Source organism: Orcinus orca, chromosome 16, assembly GCF_937001465.1.
Source record: "Orcinus orca chromosome 16, mOrcOrc1.1, whole genome shotgun sequence".
Taxonomy (NCBI): domain Eukaryota; kingdom Metazoa; phylum Chordata; class Mammalia; order Artiodactyla; family Delphinidae; genus Orcinus; species Orcinus orca.
The window spans coordinates 1303601-1317967 of NC_064574.1; the positions used below are offsets into that span (position 1 = coordinate 1303601).

The window sequence follows — 14367 nt, forward strand, 5'->3', positions numbered from 1 at the left end:
TAAGAAGCTGCCGCCTAACGCAGGGTCATGGAGATTGACACCTGGGTGAATAACCCCACTCCTTAGGTGTGGGCTGTGCAGAGTGACCTCTGTCCAAAGAGAACAGTGTGGAAAGGAGGGGAACGAGTAACTTGGAGCCCCTGACAAAGCCGATTTCAGCTGGCAATCAAGGTCATAAGTCATGCGGAGTTAACTGCAGGGACCTGGATGAGATACAATGAGGCGGGCCCTGCGCATCTGAGCCCTTCCTCCCCAAATCCCACACCCCTGTACGTCCAGGGGAGAAACGTCACACAAATCCAAACCCCAATGAAGGGGCATTCTACACAACGTCAGAGCAGTCCTCCTCCAAACCACCAAGGGAGGTCTGAGAAACTGTCCTGGACAAGGCAAAGGAGGGCTTCCCTGGTGGTGCAGTGGTTGAGAGTCCGCCTGCTAATGCAGGGGACACGGGTTCAAGCCCTGGTCTGGGAGGATCCCACATGCCGCGGAGCAACTGGGCCCGTGAACCACAACTACTGAGCCTGCGCGTCTGGAGCCTGTGCTCCACAACAAGAGAGGCCGCGACAGTGAGAGGGCCGCGCACCGAGATGAAGAGTGGCCCCCGCTTGCCACAACTAGAGAAAGCCCTCGCACAGAAACGAAGACCCAACACAGCAAAAACAAATAAATAAATAAACTCCTACTCCCAACACCTTCTTTAAAAAAAAAAAAAAAAGGAATCCACCTGCTGGGACTTCCCTGGTGGTGCTGCAGTGGTTAAGAATCCACCTGCCAATGCAGGGGGCACGGGTTCGAGCCCTGGTCTGGGAAGATCCCACATGCCGCAGAGCAACTAAGCCCGTGTGCCAGAACTACTGAGCCCACGTGCCACAACTACTGCAGCCCGTGCGCCTAGAGCCAGTGCTCCACAACAAGAGAAGCCACTGCAATGAGAAGCCCGTGTACCGCAATGAAGAGTAGTCCACTCGCCACAACTAGAGAAAAGCCCACGTGCAACGGAGACCCAGCACAGCCAAAAATAAATAAATAAGATCAACATAAACGGCAAAAAATGGAGTATGAAATGAAATATAAACATTACAAATGAGCTTAAAATGAATAATATGACCCCAGTGAAGCGGAAAGAAACAACCCAAGGAGCCTCTGAATGAGCGTTTTCACTCTGTGGTCGCAGACCAATGACGAAAAGGACGTGAACAAGCATTAAACCTAGTGAGTAGATGTTCATTTATCGTGGGTGGGCTGGCAATTCTCAAACAACTGTCTGTGGGTTCTAGGATCAAACAAGTTAAGTACGATACTGAGAAAAAATGAAAGCTCGTTTCCTCACAAAAGGCGTTACAAACGTGGAAAGGGAGGAAAAAAGAATAACTGCGTGGTTCTGGACTAAAACTGGGGTGGGGGAGAGCATGAACTCACAGTTCTACGCACACGGGCGTGGGGGTGAGTGCCTAAGCACGTGGACTCACATGCTGACACGGATGCGGAGGTTAGTATAAGACCTCACGCAGAAGACGAGAGGATAAGAAGACTCATCGTTCTGCAAACATCATAGAAATCATGACTTCAGGGACGACTCATTAATGGATGCCACAAGTGACTTCAGAGTCACAAATGGAAAAGCAGTGACCGCACAGCAGAAACACCCGGCAGCCGTCACGTAACCAGACTGAAGTTAACGCCACCAACATCACCTGCGAGACGACGCAAGTCCGCGGTATTCCCACCAAAATGCAAAACCTGAATCCAACCACGAGAACACAGCAGACAAATCCAAACTGTAGGACAGTCGACGAAGTAACTAGCCTTTCTCTTCACAGGCCCGGAGACCACGGCACCGGGCAGAGGGGTGGCTGTGTTTCGGGCCTTACCGAGGACAGCTGGGAAAATTCTAATGCGGCTGCCGATTAGACGAGAGTGCAGTACGGATGCTGGTTTTATGATCGGATCATCAAAGAGAATGTCCTTGTTCTCAGGAAACACACGCTAAGACACAGAGTAAAGGTGTCAGGCCGGCAACCGCCCTGAAGGAGGCAGAGAAACAGGGAACCTGTCCGCTCAGTGGGGGGCTGGTCAGATGGGGCAGAGCGTCAGCCGCGGGGGCTGGGGAAGGCACGCAGCAGCTGTAGCAAGTTATCTGTGAGCTGGTGAGAAAACAGAAAATGACGGTGTCGGAACAGGATAGAAGACATGAAACGGGGACTTCCCTGGTGGCACAGTGGTTAAGAATCCGCCTGCCAACACAGGGGACATGGGTTCGAGCCCTGGTCCGGGAAGATCCCACATGCTGCGGAGCAACTAAGCCAGTGCGCCACAACTACTGAGCCTGTGCTTAGCGCCTGCGTGCCACAACTACTGAAGTTCGCGTGCCTAGAGCCCGTGCTCTGAAACAAGAGAAGCCACTGCAATGAGAAGCCAGCGCACCGCAACGAAGAGTAGCCCCCGCTAGACACAACTAGAGAAAGCCCGCGCGCATTAACGAAGACCCAACACAGCCAAAAATAAATAAATAATTAATTAATTAAAAAGAAAAAAAGACATGAAACGACAACACGAGCCAGGTTTTCTAAAGCTCAGAAATGAAGCAACAGAACTCAGAGACAACTAGGAGAAAAAAACACTTGAGAAATAAAGATTATGTTAGAAGAACACAAAAGTAGATACAAGCCACATCGTCTTAAAAGAAACAGTGAAAAAGGGGAATTTTTATAAGTCAAAGAAAAATAGAGACAAAAGGATCTGAGAGAGTAACAGGTTCCGAACTCAGGTGGAAGAGACACGACATGATCCCTGGAGCAGAAACCGAAGCCAAGGCCGGGCCGTGAGCGCTGCCGTGCGGGACAACATCCCCCCAGGTAAGAGGAGACTTGGAACTACAGGCTGAAAGAGGTCATCATACGTCGATCCGGAAAATCAACACTGAGACAAACTGCAGCAAAATTACTGGGCTTTCAAAAGAAAAAAAAGTCCTAAAACAACATCCAACTTTAAAAGTAAAAGACAATTTTAAAACAGCAAGGTTTATGATGCACGTGACTGTCAATCAGAAAATCCATTCCTAGATACGTCCCCGGAGAAACGCTGACCTATTTACTCATGTACATGCGTTCGGGGTCGAAAGCAGCTGACTTAGAAATTCCCATCGCAGGTAAAGACGGTGAAGCAAGGACCATGCGTCCACGAGGATACCTAAGCAGCAGAGCACAGCAGGCCAAGGGACCTGGCCCGAGACCTGCCCAGGACGGCCGCAGGGCCAACCTATTTCCGTGGTGCTGCTACTGCCGCTACTGCTCTTCCTATGGGTACACGATTTGCCTTTTTCCTTCTTTCTCTCACAAATATACAGTGTAGTTTCCCAGAGGCTGATACTGGTCCCCACACACGTCCACGGTCTAATCCCTGGAACCCATGAATAGGTCAGCTTCGCAGCAAAAGGGACCTGCAGATGCAATGAAGTTGAGGACCTCGAGATGGGGCGATAACCCTGGATCATCTGGGGTGGCCCAAAATGGAACAGCAGGGTCCTTACGGAATCAGAGGAGACCGAGGAAGCAGAGGTCGGAGACGTGGGGCCACAAGCCAAACAACATGGCACCTCTAGAAGCTGTAAAAGACCAGGAAACGGATCCCCGTCTGCAGACTCCAGAAGGAAGAGCGCTGCTGGCCCATCCTGGGCTTCTGGGCACCATGAGGTAATACATTTGAGTTGCCTTAAGCTAAGTCTGGAAATTTCTTTTAGCAGCACTAGGAAATGAATACAGCCATGGCGCGTAGTATCACGTCAGCCAAAGCAGGAAGTTACAAGATCCAATTACCTTGCATTAAGCCAGATATTAAAGAGATTTGCAAAACTGAAATAATGCCACTCTTCTAATTTTTAAAATATAGTTATTTTTCCAAAAAAGTGTTATTTATGTTAACATGTCATGGATTGAATCGTGTCCTCCAGAAAGCTATGTTCAAATCCTAAACCCTGACCCCTGTGAATGTGACCTTATTTGCAGATATGGTCAGTTAGGATGAGGTCCTAGAGAACTGGGTTGGGCCCTCAACCAGTGACAGGCGTCCCTATGAGAGAGGACACCATGTGAAGATGGGAGTGAGACTGGAGTGAGGCGTCTACAAGCCCAGGTCTGCCAGTAGTTGCCAGAGCTGGGACAGAGAGGCCAGGAGCACATGCCCCAGGAACTCACAGAAGGAGCCACCCCGGCTGACACCCAACACGTGGACATCTAGCCCCAGAACTGAGAGGATAAACTTCTGTTGTTGAAGCCTCCCAGCTTGTGGTACTTCGTTAAGGCAGCCCTAGGAAATTGCCATGTAACAGTTTGTTATTTAGTTTTTCCTTCTAATACGCTAATTATCCATAGATGTAACTCACATAAACAAAGCTCAGTATGTTTCAAGAACATAAAGTTTGGGCTTCCCTGGTGGCGCAGTGGTTGAGAGTCCGCCTGCTCATGCAGGGGACACGGGTTCGTGCCCCGGTCCAGGAAGACCCCACATGCCGTGGAGCAACTAAGCCCGTGAGCCACGGCCGCTGAGCCTGCACGTCCAGAGCCTGTGCTCCGCAACAGGAGAGGCCACAGCAGTGAGAGGCCCGCATACGGCAAAAAAAAAAAAAAGAACGTAAAGTTTAAGACATAAAGGGTCCTGAGGCCAACACGTTTGAGAACTTCTGTGCTAAACACACAAAGCCGTTTACAAACCTTCTCTCCCCCAACACAGCCTGTGAGTGCGTCAAAGGAGGCCCGGAGACCCTCGCAGAGGGGGCCGAAGCAGGTGGCCTGGCGGGAGAAGGGGCCTCTGCGCCCTCTGGAGTCTGCCCATGTGTGTGACTGTAAAGGGACCGGGAAGCTGAGGCTGTTCACGCCCCGCCCCACACTCGTGTGAAGGACACGACGGGACGTGGGTGACGTCCAAAGGACCGGGCGCAAATGCTATGAACCTGCAGCAACTCGACAGTAGGAACGCTTGCTACAAAGTGGTCTGGCGAGCAAAAGGTGGATTCCTAACACTAACAAAGGCCACGCAGAATGTCTGGACAAACCAACTGCGTCCACCAAGTATTTCTACACACGCTGCAATCACTGTTGCAAAAGGGAAATGCGGGATATGACTCGCTGAGCGCCGTTCCTGTGGACGATGCTTGCGGGTCCTTACAAAACGTCATTACGGCTGACACCCTTGGTTTTCACTTCTATGCAGTAGAGGCAAGTTCACACCCCCGGGGAAACGGTGAAAAGGACTTGAGAGAGTGCTGACAGATTGGGCGGTACCCACCTCCCCACGTCCATCTGTGAGGCCAAGAAGACTCTTACAGAGGCTGGCGCTGCCCCTGAGGCAGACTTGAAAGAAGGGCCCTGGGCAGACTGGCCCCTCGTCTGGTCTGCGGTCCCTGCCCGCGAGCGCACCTGAGCTGGCCGAGTCCGCGCTGAACTCCGGGTAGAGCGCCTGCCGCGCCACCTTGGCCTGCTCCTCCAGCACCTGGTCTATCACGTCCAGTCCCGAAGCCACGTCGTGGGGCGTCAGGTCGAAGGACGCGGCCTCCTCACACATCTTCTCCTGTGATCCCGAGCACACCCGTCACGGGGCTCGATGAGGCAGAGGTGACGGGGGGCAGAGGGAGGGGAAGCAAGAGGCCCCTTGTGTTCTCAAGGCCGGGTCTCAAACTGGCCCAGAGATGGATGTCTGGCCCAGAGTGTTTGAAAACAATTTTACTTGAGCTGCCTACATTTTATAGTTAGAAAATTTCCCCCTAAACTCTAGCTTCTAGCTTCTCTCGAAAGCCGAGTCTGGCCCATGGGCCCACCGTCCCCACGCCAACAACCAATCGCCTGGAACCCCGTGAGGCTGAGGATGCCAGGCTCTTGTGGACCCCTCCAGGCTCCCCAGGTGGCCTTCCTCCAGTGCTCTGGTCAAGGTCCACCACTCCTGGAGCCAAGGGTCCTTGGGCCCTGACACAGGCCACAGGATAGGAGGGGCAGGGCGGGCAGGCAGCAGGGAGGCAGCCACCAGGGACAAAAGGGAAGAGAAGGAATGAGATGGCAGGAAGGGTCTGGGGGTCTTGCGTGCAAATGGCAGGCACAGGTCGGCAGCCCACCTTGCCCAGTTTTGCTTGGTCCTGACGGTGGGACGCGGGGGTCTGGACAGAAAGGCCCAGCTGTTGTGCACAAGAAAGTGGGCTGGAGGAAGGGGGTGTCAGGAAGGCCACCCAGACACTCACCACGTTGTGAGCTTCGTCAAAGACGACGACCGCCCCTTTCAGGTCGATGCCATATGCACGGCGGCTCTACAGCAAGAGAGGAGGACGCCAGGCTGGGGCCGATGCTCCCAGGCGGTCTCGCGGGGTCCAGCTGGAGAGAGGGACAGGGACCCCGGCCGCGCGGGGTCCCCTCACTCCTACCAGGCCACACACTCCCAGAGCTCAGAACGAGTCACAGCCTCGGGCTGGTGAGGGGCTGTGGCTCCGAGCGCTGGCTCCGAGCGAAGGTCTGATCCCAGCACGGGCTCCGCCGGCCCCTCCTGAGCCTGGGACATGCCCTGCCATCAGGCACCGTCAGCTACGCAGGCCGAGGCCTCACCTTGGCGTCCAGCAGGTAGTTGTAGGGCATGAAGATGATGTCGGCCTGCTGCTTCAGGTTCCGAGACAGGTAGTAGGGGCACACTCTGGAGGGAGAGGAGGTGCTGGGACACAGTGCAGGCTGGGAGGGTTCCCCGGGGCGCGAGAGAGCCACGGCCTGGGGCAGCGGGAAGGCTTGCCGGCCACCCCTCACACCATCAGTTTTCAACCGTGTGAGTGGGTCACTCATTTAAAAATCTACAAAAACAAAAAGACCAAGCCTGATCCTGGGCAGGTGGATGAGATGGTGAGAAGCAGGGCAGTCGGGCATGTGTCACCCGACTGGAGGCCTGAAGCTACAAGGTCGTAGCCAGCTTCAGAGAGGAGGGGCAGTGTCAGGTGGAGGACGAGCTGGATGTCCCAGGAACAAAGGCCCAGTGGGCGGGGGCAGGGGGCTGGGGGCTGGGAAGGAGCGTCTCATTTCTTCCGATGCTTCAGGAGAGAAACGTGCCTGCCTGTGCGCGTGGAGGGAGCCCAGCCCTGGCAGGTTACCTGTGCCTCGTCCCGCTGCTGACCAGGTCCTCGATGTCCAGGATGCGGCTGGCCAGCTCCGGCTCCAGGCTCTTCTCTGGGGACACGGGCGGGCGTAAACACAGGCTCTCTGGTCCAGAGTACCCAGACCGCGGGAGGCACCCGGGATGGAATGGCTCCTGGCAACAGGCAGCCCCTGGGGAGGGCGCCAAGCCTAAAGCAAGTCCCAAGGGAGCCCTGCTCTGTGCCTTGGGCAGATGCAGGCCTGAGGCTGAACACCAAGAGGAGACCCCAGGGTGGGGTGGGGTGGGGGCCGGCCCTCAGCCTGTCACCACCAGACCCTCTCCAGGCCGGGGCGGCTCCCATGAGCCCCGGGGCACCTGCCCTGCAATCAGGCTTCAGTCTGGCAGCAAGTCCCTTCCTCTCGCTTCACCGCACCCCCCCAAGAACAAGCCCAGAGTCTCCCTCTTAAGGAAGCCAGGCTCCACACGGCCAGCAGCAGAAACAACTTGCTGTCACTGCCTGTGCTGCCCGGGCGGGAGGCGCAGAGCCCACCTGAGGCCCTGCGGCCCTGGGGCCCCTTCCTCAGGATGCAGCCCAGACAGGCCCCACTCCCTGCTGGCTGTGTGTCCCTGGGCGGGACGGGCCTCAAGAAGGGACACAGGCCCCCCAGTTGGGCCCGTAGGAATCGGCCAGGCAAGTACTATAACCCAGCGACACCCAGGCCTGTCCCAGCAGATGGGAGCAAAGGTCTCCTCTAATAAGCACCCCGAGTCTCAGGGCAGCCCCATGTGGACACAGGTCCCCGGCTCCCAGTTCCACTGGGGCAGGTACCAGGCCCAGCCCTTAACTGCACAGACCAGAACACACAGGCCCTCTGCAGTGACCGCCCCCAGGGTGCCCCCACCAGGCAGCAGGCAGGGGAAGGAAGAAGAGCCATCCGCTCAGCAGCACCATAGCAACAGACCAGCCAATCGGCACGCTCTGCAGCAGGCCGGCCCCACAGCTCAGTCACCTACCTGGGGCGAGGGGGGCTGGGGAGGGGGGGCGAGGAAGAGCGGGCAGTGAAGAGGAAGGGACAGTGGAGAGGAGGGAGGGGCCTGGCCGGGCCACACTGCTTGCTCCCCGCGGGACGCAGCCAGGCAGGGCTCCGCTCTGCACGCCTCTCAGACCCCTCCTGGGGTCTCTGCCCACTCCTCTCCCCCTCCAAGGCCTGGGCACCTGCTGGAGACACCCCACTGCATCCCGTGCGTCAGCTGACAAAGGAGGCTGAGACAGCCGGGGGGCACCGGTTTATGGTGAGTGGATGCCCTCGATGAATAGGCAGAAAGAGTACAGCAGAGCAGGGGCAGGGACTGGGGAGGGGACAGAGAGGCCGGAGCCAGCAGGCCAGCTGGGACAGCCCCTGCTCTGCCACACAGGGCCTGGGGCAGCGGGGAGGGGCCTGCAGCCAGGGGCCCAACACGCAGCAGCTCCAAGGGTGCCTCCACCGTGGATGGGAAGCTCCCCCCAGCTCCCACCCGTCCCCTGGCCTCCTGGCCCCTCCCTCCTCAAGGACCTTCCAGATGAGGTGAGGGGTGCTGCAGGTGAGGGACAGGACCCTGCAGGTGAGGGCTGATCCAGCAGAGTGGGCAAGCTGGCCACTCCAAGCTGCTGTGGAAAGGTGGCTGGAGCGGTTCACACCCTAACGGCTCTGGCCTGTGGCCAACAGGACACCCGGAACCCCCTTTGCCAGGGACAAGGACAGGGGAGGCAGCCACAGTGCAGCAAAGGGGGGACGGCTCCGTCGAGCATCACGGGCCTGACACCAGGGCCCGTGGGAAGGCAGGACTGAGGGCAGAGGGCCAAGCAGCGGGGGGACGAGGACAAGAGAGCAGCCTTCAGGCGACCCGACACCCACAGGCCTGACGCCGACGGGACAGCAGAGCTGGCGGCCAGCAGTCTCCAGCCCGGGGCCACGACAGCTGCCACAGGCCATCCTCAGCCTTACACTTCACTGCTGTCCTGCGGGTCCTCGGCGCCACCAGACCAAGGGACACCGCCAAGGGGAAGGCAGTGAGGAATGAGCCTGGGACCCTGGGTCATCACCCCAGAGGCCAAGCCGTGCAGCCCTACCCACAGCCGGCCCGCCAGAGCCCAAGCCCGCATCAGGCAACCCCTCTCCCTCTCTCCAAGGGCGCTGGGACTCCCAGCTCAGGCCTCTGGGACCGTCCTGCTGTCCTGACCCACTGCCTAGCACAGGCCTGGCCCGCTGGTGCCCTGCGAATCACCGATGTGAACTCTCTGGGGCCCGGCTCACTGCAGGGTCTGAGTCCCAACCCTGAGGCAGGAAACAGAGGGAACCCTGACCCCACAGGAGCGTGACCCCGCCCCCAGGCCACACCACAGAGAAGCCTCTCTGCCATCACCTCCGGCTCCAGAAGTCCTGACAGACACAAAGGGCAGCCACAGGCGGAAAAGCAGGAATTCGGAGGCAAGGGCACCAGTGCCGCCCCTCCACTCTGGGCCCCAAGAAAGTCAGTGACAGGAGACAAAGGGTCCCCTTCACAGGGCCCTGGGCACCTGCGGTCACACAACCACGCCGCACCTGGGCCGGCCGTTGTCACAAACACTGCGCTTTCCACTCTCATCCGTTTCTGGATGAGGCTGGAGGAGTCACTAGGAGGACCCCAGGGGCTCAGGGCACGTCACACCCACCGAGTTACAGGCGGCAGTGACAGGATGCACCACAGAATCAGCAAAGGGAAAGACACGTGGAGGAGCTTCCAGCACCCCCTCCCTGGCCGACTCCCCCAGAACAGCTGAGACCACGAGTGAAATGCTCTCCAGAGACCCAGCGCCCAGGGGGGCACCCCTGACTGGCAGGCGCCCGATTTCCAGCCCTCCAGAAGGGAGCACGCACTCTGCACAAAGCATGCTGTTGGCACGGTTCAGGCCCTTCCTCGGCCCCACCGCGTGAGCTCCTCTGCACGCACGCCAATGCTGGTCGTCAGGAGACAGACCTCAGGCACCTCGACAGCCCAGAGCGGGGCGCTGAGGGGCAGCAGCCAGCAGCCCAGGAAGCCGCTGAGCCCAGCCCTCAGAGGCGCCCAGACTCCACGCCCCCTGCAGCTCTCCGTGGGCAGGACGCACCACCTCGAGCCTTCTCACCTTCCACGTTGTTGTAGAAGTGACAGGAACGACTTGCCACCTTCTTGCGGCACAAGTGGACCTGGGTGAACATGAGGTCTGGGCTCGTGTGACGGCCGAGCCCTGCCCCAGCCAGGCACCCCCTGCCAGCTCCACCCCCGCCAGCTCTTTACCCCTCCGTCCCCCAGGGGCAGCACCCACGCAACAGCAGCAGACCCACCAAGGCCAGGCTGGGAGCCCCAGGAGCCCACCTGCATGTGGTTACTCTCCTGCTTCTTCACCTCAGGATGGATACACAGCTGTTCCCGGGAGCCCAGCACACACACTCGGGGCCTGGTGGAGGAGACGGTTGGGGGGCCCAAGGATCAGAGGGCGGGGGCCCCAGTGCTGTCCAGCGGCAGGAGCCACGTGGGCTGCACCGGGAGCCCAGGGAAGCTTGGCTCACACGCCCGGGCAGCCAGAGGGAGTGGCTGGGGCGGAAGTCCGCCCCAGGCTCGAGAGGGGCTTTCACCGTGGCACGGCCTGCTCTGAGTCAGCGTCCAGGGCGAGGCCGAGAGACCGGGGCAGGCCTCGGGGAGACCTTGCCACCTGCATCCTCCCTCTCGTGGGAGGCCGGCGGGGAGGGGACACCAACCCTCCTGCAGCAGTGCTGGGGGCTCCAACACGGGGCAGGGCCTCCCCCGCGCAGCTGCCCTGACCCACGCCCACAGCTGACACCCTGATGGCTGCGAGGAGCTCAGGGCAGCAGCCCCACAGCCAGAGCACGGCGCGACCCCAGGGTGGGGTCCAGGCAGAACACCCCCGTGACCCCAAGGCAGGGGTAGACGCCGCCTGACCTACCGGTAGGAGGTGTTCCGGAGCTCACTGATGACCTGAGTGAGCTGCGAGTGGGTCCTGGAGGCGTAAATGATCTTTGGGACGTCCGCATAGCACACTGCCCGGCACAAGGGAACAGGACAGGTCACGGCCCACGTGTGCAGTTAACCCGGGGCACTCAGCTAACTCGGCCCGGGGACAGCTAAGCATCGATGCCCAATACTCGCTACAGGAAGGAGTGCAGTGGGTCTCTGCAGGGTCCTCATTTGGCCATAAGGCTCTGACCCTAGGTTTACAGCCAGGATGGCGAGAAATGACGTGGCAGCTACAACCCCCCTTCCTTCCCCGCCTCCCAGCCCGGGACCAGGAAAGGGGCAAAAAGGGGCAGCACCTGGGACATCTCCTTCCAGGGCAGCGTTCCCCCAGGACGCCAAGGCGCGGTCAAGGAAGAGCTCCCCTGACACCCTCTCGGCAATCTTGCGGGCAGAGACAGCGTCTCGGAGCTGCTCCCGCCAGGCCAGCGTGCTGCAGAGGAGACACAGCGTCTTCCCCGTGCCCGTGGGGCTCTCCAGAACGCCGTTCACTTTCTAAATGGGGTGGGGAACAGGGTCACGGGGGAGCAGGGGCAGGCTCCGCAGGCCACACAGCCCACCTGAGACAAGCCCTGCAGCCCCTGGGGCAGCTCTGCCCCCACTCAGCGGGGGACGTAAAATGCCGCAGGACCTCTCCACTCTCAAACCAAAAGCTGTAGACCAAACCAGGTCTCATTAGCAAACAATTTACAGAGCATTACCCAAAATACCACGGTACTTTTCAACCTAATATAAACAGGAAGATGACGAATTTGGTCAAGCCCCAGAATGGGAGTTTGACTCTGATTCTGGATCCAAGCAGTTACACTACCTGCATGGAGCCTGACAGTCTACATAGCTCTCGGCCGGTAGCCCGAGTGGAAACCTGGGCCGACACAGCCATGTCTGCAAAGCTGCCCCCAGCTGCCGCAGGAGTGGGAACATGGGCCCAGCTACAGAGGCAGCCCTCAAGGGCTGGGGGCTTGGGCAGGTACAAGAGGGCGTGCCCAGAAACCCAGCAGAAAGCAGGCTGCACCCCCTGAGGTTTAACGACCTCCCCTAATGAGGGCTGGGCGCCACCTGTCCCTCTGTGTGCAAATACTTCCTCCAGGCCCTCAGCTGGACGCTCTCATCGCTTGGCCTCACTCACATTCCACCTGCGCAGAGAGGCCCCCCAAGGCGCTCTGAAGTCTATCACCTTATGTCTTTTCTTTACAGCACTCCTCACGGTCTAGAATTATCCTTTTTGTTTACTTGTTTAGCATCTCTCCTACCCCAGCTAAAACATGAGCCCTATTTATGGTCGACTCCCACGTCCAGAAGGGTAGCTTCACCAGGAGGACCTGGCCGGTGTAAAGACAGTGCATGTACATTGGGTCTTACTGAGGCTCTACCCACTCTGACCCATCCCCCGGGTACAAGCCCCTCAGTCTGCAGCCTCACCTTCTGCAGACACTCCAAGACCTTGCTCATGTACTCCTCTTGGCATTTGTATGGCTGGAAAGGGAAATCCACTGTCACACCATTCAGGGTTATCTTGGGCATACTGGCCTACTCTCTGTCTCGGGCGGACACAGAAGCTGGCTGAAACGCAGGCTGTGTGGGTCTGCGAGACAAACCCCTCTCCGAACATCTCAGGGTCTCAGACGCTCCAGGTAAGTTATGCCAGCCTGTGCCGCTGGGACACGTTCTCCACGGGAGCCCCTATGGCAGAGACTGCAATGACAAGACTGTTTGTAGCGACCCTTTCCCGAGCGCCAAGCCACTTCACCAGTCCCCTCAGGCAGTGCCTCCGCAGACAGGCCCGAAGGCGAGCCTGTGACATCCTGTCACAAGGAGCTCAGAGAGGTGTCGGCCCTGTCTTGTTCTCCCGCCCCAGGCAGCTCCACCGTGCTCCGGGAGAGGCGACAAGAGAGGGGCCAGATGCAGCTCCACGTGCTCCACCCGCAATAACACTGCATTGACCTCCGCCAAAGCTTGAGGGGCCAGTTCCCAGCGGAGCGCCCCCAGCCTGGGCCGGTCGGGACCCCCCCGCCCCTGCGGCTCCCAACTCTCCGCTCCACGGACCAGCCCCATCCCTCCCAGGTGGGCAGCGAAAGAGCACGTGTGCTGCTCTGACCTGGGACGCGAATCCGTGCGGCGCCCAGCAAACCACTCAGCCCCCCGAGGCCTGGTTTCGCATGGACACTCGGACTAACAGCCCGCGCTCCTAAACCCCGCCGGGCCGCCCTTCCCGCGGACCCGGCGCCCTCCACGAGCGCGGAGCCGGGCACTACGCGCCCCACAATGCAGCGCGCCAAAATCGCCAGCGCGCGGCCCGAGGGCTGCGCGGGGCCTGCCGGGAGTTGCAGTTGCGGAAGCCCCCGCTTGGGCACAGGTTCCAGTGCCAGGGTCTCGGCGGGGAGCCTTCCACGACCGGGATCTCCAGGACTTCGCCCCTGTCCGTCCGACTCACCACCACCGCGTCCTCAGCAGGCAGCCGGTCCGACCTTGCGGGCTGAGGCGCGCAGTCATCCGTGAACGCGCCGCACTTCCGCCCCCAATTCCGGTCCGCTGCGCAGTGCTCCGGCCGGAAACTGGTCCCCTCCCTCGGGGTCCGCGCTCTGCTGGCGCGCAGCGTTCCACGTCCCACCCGCCCCTTCAGTTGACCCTGAGCCCGGTGACCGGCACCTCCTCGCCCGCGGGCACGAACCTGGGGTCCCGCCGTCTCCTCCCTCCCCACCAGGGTCTCCATTCCACTTCCCCCCGGGCCAAGCCCCCTTGGACAACTGCCCGGACAACAGCACAAGCCTTCTAACAGGTTTCCTGTGGCTTCCCTTTTCTCAAAATACCCAGAGGTCTTTTAAAGACTCGAGTCTGAGCTGATCACTCTCCTTAAATTTCGCAAATGGCTGCCCCTTGCCCGTGACTCGGCTCCTGAGAGCCTCACCAGTTCCTCTCCTTACTGTCCTCTAGGTCCAGCCGCTTTTCCGGTCAATGTCCCCCACTGGTCAGGGCGGGACCTTTGAACCCCCAGCACCCAGCACCAGCTGGCAGTCAACAGGGAGGTTCCAGGGGTCTGCACAGCTCTGTGTGGTCAGAAGTGTTTGTCTATGGACGTCCCTGGTGCCGCAGTGGTTGAGACTCTGCAATCCCAACGCAGGGGGCCCAGGTTCCATCCCTGATCCAGGGAACTAGAACCCACATGCATGCTGCAACTAAGAGTTCACATTCCACAAGTAAGGAGCCCATGAGCCGCAACTAAGACCCAGCGCA

General features: G+C 59.2%; 1 protein-coding gene across 3 annotated transcripts in view; it reads right to left on the bottom strand.

Annotated features, from left to right (window-relative positions):
- RTEL1 (regulator of telomere elongation helicase 1) overlaps positions 1–13524 on the bottom strand; it is a 28181-nt gene extending 14657 nt beyond the window's left edge. Inside the window, exons 1-9 of one of the 3 annotated variants that reach the window (XR_007472319.1) lie at positions 12556–13523; positions 11433–11628; positions 11066–11159; positions 10477–10558; positions 10247–10307; positions 7118–7292; positions 6588–6672; positions 6230–6295; positions 5418–5568 (exon numbers count right to left, since the gene is read on the bottom strand). Coding sequence is in view for 1 of the 3 variants with exons in the window: in XM_033410316.2 (XP_033266207.1) it covers positions 5418–5568; positions 6230–6295; positions 6588–6672; positions 7118–7193; positions 10247–10307; positions 10477–10558; positions 11066–11159; positions 11433–11628; positions 12556–12657 (913 nt within the window). In the remaining 2 variants the exon portion in view is untranslated. Of the gene's footprint in view, positions 1–5417; positions 5569–6229; positions 6296–6587; positions 6673–7117; positions 7293–10246; positions 10308–10476; positions 10559–11065; positions 11160–11432; positions 11629–12555 lie in introns of all 3 variants that reach the window. The other 2 variants (XR_007472320.1, XM_033410316.2) reach the window with 2 other exon arrangements.
- Between the last annotated feature and the right edge of the window lie 843 nt (positions 13525–14367).